At 37.4% G+C, this 8,365-nt stretch overlaps 1 protein-coding gene across 2 annotated transcripts in view; it reads left to right on the top strand.

The window, feature by feature from the left end:
* LOC106514980 (myelin protein zero-like protein 2) overlaps nucleotides 1-3,538 on the top strand; it is a 34,668-nt gene extending 31,130 nt beyond the window's left edge. For both annotated transcript variants that reach the window (XM_014004534.1, XM_014004533.1), the window contains one exon: nucleotides 2,461-3,538. In XM_014004534.1, coding sequence (XP_013859988.1) covers nucleotides 2,461-2,639 — 179 coding nt within the window. In that variant the 3' untranslated portion in view covers nucleotides 2,640-3,538. The remainder of the gene's footprint in view (nucleotides 1-2,460) is intronic.
* The last annotated feature ends 4,827 nt before the right edge of the window (nucleotides 3,539-8,365 follow it).

The following is an 8,365-nucleotide window of genomic DNA, read 5'->3' as shown; positions in this document are numbered from 1 at the left end:
TATATGTGGAACAATTATAGCATTATACAACATAAACAGTGCTTTATCATTGAACAGTTCTCTTACTTTGTACAGTACTCCAATTGATTTGATTTGGAAAGTATAAACCTGAAACCTCATTCTTGTTTAAAGTAGGGTTTTTTTTTTGAAAGACTGACTTTCTTCACTCCTCCCTTAAACCTTTTATTGTTTTAGTCCAAAATATTAACATTTCTGCACKCATTTCTGTGAATGTTGTTTAGGTTCACATATAATGAACTTGGAGCATCTTTAAGAAACAAGAAAAAAGTCCATTCATATAYAACGATACAAATAAAAATCCTCAAGACTTCCTAAATCACGGATGACTGGGAAGCAGCATAAATATTTTTAAAATAATTGGTTACAGCAATAGAATGGTTGTTAGATAACCTTTCAGAAGAATAAAAATGCTTATTTCTCAKATAATCTTTAAGATATTTATTTGTATGACAAAGACATGAACCAAAAGAAATCTATAGCAGTGGGGATGGAACAAAGTCAGTAGAAGGAAACCGTAAAGTGCCCAAAAAATGAGTCCACTGAAGGTTAATTAAAAAACAAATTCATTGTACAAATAAGCATTTAGAAACATAAAAAACAACATGGGGAGGGAAAAAGAAACCCCAAAACAAAACAAAAAAATCTCATACCATAAGGGGAACACAGACAAAGAGAGAGACAAAGAGGAATTTTATTTGGGACTTTTTAAACACAAGTAAAAGTAATTAGAGTGAATCAGACTTTCCCAAGAGAGGGAAAACACACAAAGGGAGGAAGTGAACCCAATGAAGACTCAGAGGGTAAGTGGGTTTTCAAAATATAACWAGACTGCAAGCAGAACCCCAAGACAGAGTGAGACCAGCTGACTGACCCTTGATATGTGCTGCAGTGATGCAGGCAGACTTTTAAACTAATAACAGCTTGGAGAAGACAAATAATCCACCTCTATCCTTAAATTCAATCTGTTCAGCCTAATTTCTTCTTCTTTCTCAGTCCCACAAATGGGACTTTAATGGGACTTTTATTTGCCCCAGATGCACACCAAATGTCTTTTTTTCTTTCATAAGTAGCTTTTTCTCCTGACCACTCCTCTTGCAGCCCAGAGTGGTCCTAGGGAAAGATGTGTCCATCTGCAGAAAAGCTGTCCAGCTCTTTCAGGGTTATCTTCATTCTTTTGCTTTCTTCTCTTAATAATGRCCTCCTTGTCTGGTTTCTGAGTTTTGCTGAACAACTTTCTCCTTTCAGATTTGCTGAGATGGCATCATTTTTCTATTTTCTAATAATGGATTTAATGATGCTCCGTGGAATGTTTAGTGTTTAGGATATTTTTATGACTCAACCCTGAGCTGTACTTCTCTGCAACTTTGTCTTTTAATCATGTTGAGAGTTCTCAGGTCTTTATGCCATCTCTTGTTATTTACTTGGAAGTGTTGAACTAGTTGTTTCAGGGGCCACTGAAGATATTTGATACATAAGTTTCTCACAGGTTGATTTTGTTCAGCTAACCATGCAGCTTCTCATTGGAGCTTCAAAATACAAAGAATACTAAGGATGGGAATGATTTTACAACCCACTCTATGTTATTGTTATTACTGTCTACAACATAAAAAGTTATAAGTTTAGGCTAAAAACACTAAAATMACGTGATGGCCTACATCTTCTGATCTGGTCTTTACTGGTGGCAGAGCCTCACAACATGTTTCAGGTCAAGATTAATATTTTCCATGCAGAAGGAATAAGTACAAACCCTAATATCAGCTCTTTTAGGAATGATAAAAGGCTACTTTCAAAATGGAGGCAAATATGACCAAAATCCAATTTTTTTTGCCCCTATGTGACCAGAAATTGGATTTTTCCCCCCTTACAGTCTGAACGTGACACATCCATTTTTTTCAAATCTGACCCAGGCCTTTTCAGTTTGTGGTACTAAATCTGATACATATCTGATGTTTTTCAAAGCAACTACAGTCTGAACGCTCATGACGCATTTTATTCTACTTTTACATCAGTGAGGAGGTGGGCACACGTTTCTACCCAAGTATTTAGAATATTGATACCAACCTTGACCTTTTCGATATTATTTGGCAGGAATGTAGATGTGTCCGACCTACACTGCGCCGGCCAACAGTTTTACGATAGACCCCATATTTGAGGAGGGGGCTTCATCTAAAAAGGTGGTGTCTGAACCTCTGTCAAAAATGCTTTTAACTCAAAAACTATTCATCATAGGAGCTTCAGATTTGTTTTTGTTGTTTAGCTCTGATGAAGGGCTATACATTAGGCCCACCAGTGGGCCTCACCACCACCCTGGACCCCCACCCAAAACAATAAATCGTTCTGGTGAATTCTGACACATTGATGCTTTGCYAATGTGTGGGGATCATATATGTTACTGCAGTCTTAATCCTCTTTGTTCTTGTGTTTCCTTGTCACTTCCAGCTTCTTTCTCCGAACTCCTGGTACTGGTCTTGGCCATTGGAGGTGCTATCGCTGCTGTGGTCCTCGTCCTCATCATCGTTGCATCCTGCAGGAGGTACAAGAGGAAACAGAGACAGAGGCAGRTGGAGGACAATGAAGAGGCCCCCCGTAAAGAGAGAAAAGACCCCACAGTGTGGTAAGACCAAGTGAAAGGCACGATGCAGAAGAGGAGGAAGAATCAGACTCTTTGTCTTGTGTTCGCTGACGGACTCTGGGGATCAGGGCTGGTGGTGCTCCCTCTTGGGGCCTGGGGCTCTTTTCCTGTTGGACATGTCACTCTCTTTCCATTGACAACCGTTGGATTGCAGATCTGGACCAGCAACAGGCAGCTCTTATTAATCAGAAACAAATTAAAAATGCACCTTTGTGTAAAAAGCCTTAGATACTGAACTGTAATCAGACTGCCGTCTAGCCTCTGTAATATTACTGTCCGCTTTTCATTTCTGGAAAAAGGAGTGTTTTATCAGTCCATCTTTTCCTGTTCAGCTAAATGGCATACCAGACACATTTCCTGTTTAGAGTAAATGTTATGAAGAAGTAGAACAATGGTGGATTCCTGCTGTTTATCTTCCTGCTAATACATTTTACTGCAGCGCTGTTTGACATGGTATTTAAAAAAAAAACAATAGAAACAGTGGAACAATGACTGAACACTTTATTGAAGCTTTTATTGAACATTTATGTAACTATTTCATGAAGGAGAACATTATAAAACCATCAGAGGTCATTTCAGTGGTCMTTTGAACCGGCTGTCTGATATACAGTAGTTTGGTGAGGTTTATGTTGGTTTCATTTTCATTTCAAGRCACTACTGAAGTTGTGTCACTGTACTTTTTCTGTGTGTTTCTGTTGGTGTACAACTTATTTTATTGTTTCTGTAATACTGAGTGTGTTATCAGATAATCATCCCTGATGATAAGCACGTGTTTGAAACAGACTGATTTTCACATTCACGCTCAGATTCATGTTAAGACCACTTTTTTTTCCTATCTCCAAAGTGCAATTCATCTTGACAGTTTCTAGATTTARACACACARGCACGCACGCACYCTCATCTARCAATTGAACAATAATTCCTTTATTTAAAAAAATAACAATTTATCAACAAAAGAGAAAATCAACTAAAAACTTTAATTTATGTGGTTTTAATTTTTTTATTTTTTTGCTATTTCTATTAGTCTGTTTCAAACAACGTGTTGTTACTCATCACAAGGAACTTTTTCTTGTAGCTTTGGGTTTTCAGATCTTTCTGTAAAAGGTGCAGCAGCTAAAATTCTGCCAACTCCTTGCAGTAAGAATACAACTTTTTTGCTTTCATTTTGGCCAACAGGTTATTTTATAAAATTTTTTTGTCAATTATCAAATTAAATATTTTTTTGAAAACTTGGAAAGTAAACAAATGTGATGCAGATGTACAGAGCCCTCAAAGCATCGTGTGAAATACGCTGTAAGAATCTAAGAATCTGTTCCTTCAGTTTAGTAGGTGTGGCGGTAAGTTTGGTTTMTCTGTGATTAAAAAAAAACAAAAGTAAACACCTTATGTGAGACAAGGGTGTAGAGACAAATTGCAACATCAGATTTATTWTCTGTATTTTACCAAAATGAAATCTGATATTTCTGAGTCAGARATTTAAGCCTAACCTGCAATGGCAGTGTAAGTTAATCAGGAACATTGTGTTTGTTCGCTGTGTTGAATGTCTTGTTCAGGTTGAAGCAGGACTTGTTTTGTCCTGCTATTAGTTGTAAAATAAACTTTTTTGAGCTTTATATCAAAATGCCACTCCCTCATCAAAAAACATGCACAAAGTGTTGCTTTGACTAATTCACGAATGTTTGAGAAATCCTTGAATCTCCATGTGGAGCTGCCTAAACTCTTGCGGGTACAAAGCACCGCCTATCTGTACAAAGCTCCTCCCTGGAGCTCAGTCTGTAGCCAAGCTCCTGCCCCACAGAGCACCGCCTCCCACATATAACCCGACCAGACTAGCAATACGTATCCTAAAAATGGTGGATGTTCATGATTTCATTGGTAAACTTAGCTTCATAATGATCTATATTCATGGTTTCTTCACAAAAAGTAGCTTAACATTGAGATACATATGAGAGGATAACTGAGAGAAACCTCTTGTAAGAGCCTTTATACTCCGGTTCTTCAGAAAACACACTTTCTGGAAATTTAACCAGTAAATTTACGCTGTCACACAGACCCCATGTGTTTGCTCTGAACAAATTCATTCCTTTAGGATCATGGATGAGATTTTTCATAAACATCTAAGCTATAAATCTGCTTTTTGAATTTGTTGAATTTGCACAATATCAATGGCGTTTTCATAGCATCCTCAGTGTAGTCGGTTGACCTGTGACCTGGAAGAGTTAGGCTCTGCTATTAGTTGTAACTATGAAATGGCCTTTTTTAAGGCATTTAGATAGGCTATGGTACAAAGTCAAATTATTTTTGATATCTACATTGTTTCAGAACAACTGAAGGTAACATAGTTACTTGACTGTGGTACAGAATTCAACTTTGTGCCTGGAAAATACACAATACTCTCACTTTAAATTGGCTGTAGTGTATTGTCTACTTTTCTGCCCTCAGGGGAAGCTGATTATAGTTTAACTACAGTTTGATGGCTTGTTTAGAAGATAATGGGCCTCATGCAAGAACATGTTCGTATTCTTATCCTAAATTTCTCTTACTTTTGTTCGTACAAAGGGTTCGTARGAACATGCCACGTCAGATTCAACAAACTCTTCTATCTGCAGGAAAAGTGTGTAAATGAGCTGCGTAAATTCCACCTGTTCTATCCAGCTGCTCGTGCACGCGAGAGGAGATTAGCATAATTACGACCCCAAAAACACCATTTAAGGCTATGTTTCCTGCCTCAGATACAAGTGTTCATTCATGAAAATGACAGCGAAAACTAAAAAGAAGAACTTTACGAGTTCAGAGATTGAAGTCCGTCTGTCAGAGATCCAGAAAATAAAATCTGTCATTTTTAGCAGGTCAGCTGTGAAATAAAAAGAGCTGCTAAGTATAAACAACTGTGTTAAATCATTTTCATTTATTCAGAAGACACAGCGCTGCGTCGCAGGTGGTCTCAGATGCGGGTTTGAAATAAGCATTTTAAAATGTTTTCAAAATAAGTCTGGCACTTTGGAGAAAAGCCAGGACTTGCTGGAGGGATTGTGTATCCTCTCTGGTCTGGGAACGTCTCAGAGTCCCCCAGGACGAGCTGGAAAGTGTCGCTGGGGAGAGTGGGGTCTTTCTACTGCTGCCCCCGCACCCGATAGCGGATAAGCCGGCCGGACGTAGAATTTATATTGTTAGTCTAAATTATTACATTTAAAATTATAACAGGCCTGGACTACTCGTGAATTTTGTTCATACCAGAAAAAAATCTTAGAATACGAAAACATTGGTGAATGCCACAAATTCTCCTAAATCACTCGTACGCATAATTTAAGAACAAATCTGTGCATACGAACAGTTCTTGCATGAGGCCCATTGTTCTAAGAATTTGTCCAATTATTCAGTGTTACTGAACACAAACAATAAAAATGCTCTCAAACCGAATAATGTCTGTTAGCAAATCTGTGCAAATAGATTAACTAAGATGTGGGGAAAGACTGCAAAACTATTAGACCCAGAGAATGGAGCAACAACCATGCAAAGTGTTTCTTAAACAGAGGAAACATTTGCAATCAAGATAACAAAAAATTGTATGTTTTCTTTTAACTCTTGTGCCTCCCTTCGAGGCCTGTTTTAAAACTGAGGCCTCAGGTCATTTTGACCCAAAGATTCAATTTATTTAAAAACAAACAAAAACTGGGACTTACGATGACTGACCACAGAGTTTGCTGCCGTCATGAGCCTTAAAGAGCCATTTAAATATGTGGAAGTGCCTACAGCAGGTGCAGGGATATGTCCATGAAAATACCTTCAATTATTTGTAAAACAGCTTAAAAGCAGTGATTGCTCTGATTAGAACAGTTTGAATGTAATTTTTCTTTGATTTCATTGGAAAGCCAAACACTTGACGTAAACAGGCACCTTCCCTGAGCGTGACGAGGGAATGCACAGTCAGATCTGAAAACCCCTTTGATTGTAAAATATCCCTGAGAGACTTTTTTATGTCTTTTTTTTTTACCTGTGAATGCATTCCATCAGCCTATGACTGAAATGCCCATCTCTCCTCGTATAACTGATTTTCTACTTGTGTTTATTATGTTTATAATTTTTTCGTTGCTTATTTTTTTTGTATTTTCTCAGAAGCATTTTATTTTGTTGTTGAAAATGGCGACAGATTTATTTGTTATAGAGCTTTTATAAAGATGACTTTCTAATAAAAAAGTTTTTTTTATTCTCACCACATTGTCTCGCTCAGATTTCTGTACACAAAGCAGACAGACAGTTGGTCTTTAAATCAAACAAAACAAAGAAAAAAAAGATCCCTTAACTACTTGATAGTACTCATAAATTATGTAATAAAGTAGTTCAGCATTTATTATGCATCTTTATCTTTAATGCACCATGTCCAGTTATGCATTTATGACTTCTGTCTACAGGGCTCTTCAAATATTTACCTGAAAGCGCGACTGCAGTGAATATCAGTTTAATTTGTTGTGTGTCCAACATGCTAACTCCTCTCGTTCAGTATCGGCTTGCTTGTTTGTGGAAGGCTGACTGTTCATGACTGCAAATGTGTGACTCTATTTATCCGCGCTGTGAGCCTGTTTGTGTGCATTGATCAAAGTCTGCCCCTCTGGGTCTTGCTTTAGTTACTGAATGACAGACTCAGAGTGTCTGCAGAGTTGCATCATTATAAGAAGGGTTTACACATCCCAAAATGAACCATGCTGCTGTTTGTACAAGCAAAAATGTTATATTTTGTTGTAATGGTACACAGTGAGCACTGAACTGATAAAACAACAATCAGAATGCCGGATTATGTTGCTTTTATCGCCAAAAAAGCTGCTGTCGTTATCTGCTCGCAGCACTTGTTTCAGCAATCATCTCTGAATATGGAAATGAACACGCCACCATCTGATCAAAATGTTAGCCTTTTTTTAATCCAGCCACAGAAACAAGCCGACCTTCGACATTATGAAACATTGATTCTTTTTTTTGCCCCAGTGCACATCAAATATTAATTTAAATCAAAGGAAAATGCCCTTTTCTGCAGAGAAAGCATCCTGTGTAGGCACCAGCGGTCTCATAGAGCAGTGTGGAACAAAATCAAAATCTTTAAATTTGTGCTGATGGAGACAAATTGTGCACCTTTTTCATGTCACTCATCAAAACCGACAAAGAAATAAAAAAGAGTATTTTGGAGAAGAGTGCCCTGTTGTATTTCCAGCATTTTACACAGAAGACATAAAAATTTAATCTGTACATTATGCACAATAAAAATATCTTTTTAAAGGGGACTTTAAAACTCTTCATTCATAAGGAAGATTTTGAGTGACTTTAATTGCAAAACAGATGAGTTAAAAAGCCTGTTGTTTACAGAACATCTGTCATTGCATGACCTGTTTCTTCTTCAGGATTAGATAAGAAATGTTGAATGAAGTGTTTTTTTCCCCAGAACTTCACATCATGCTACGTTCACTGTACTGAAGATGTTTTTGGTTTTGCTACTTAGAGCAGTACATAGTTGAAATAATTTAAAACAGATTATTGAGGTCCCTTGTGAAAAGTCTTTTTGAATAATAAAAAAACAAGTTAAAGATTGTGCCTTTAAATAGTCAGTCAGATTTGCAGGGGGGTTATGACCCCCACAATAATCTGATCAAGTCAAAGTAACCCCACCCCCATAAAATGACATCATTTACACACACACACACACACACACACACACACACACAC

The sequence above is a fragment of the Austrofundulus limnaeus genome, unplaced genomic scaffold, assembly GCF_001266775.1.
Source record: "Austrofundulus limnaeus strain Quisiro unplaced genomic scaffold, Austrofundulus_limnaeus-1.0 Scaffold25, whole genome shotgun sequence".
Taxonomy (NCBI): Eukaryota; Metazoa; Chordata; class Actinopteri; order Cyprinodontiformes; family Rivulidae; genus Austrofundulus; species Austrofundulus limnaeus.
Note: the sequence above shows the minus strand (reverse complement) of the source record. Positions and strands in the feature narration are given on the sequence as shown.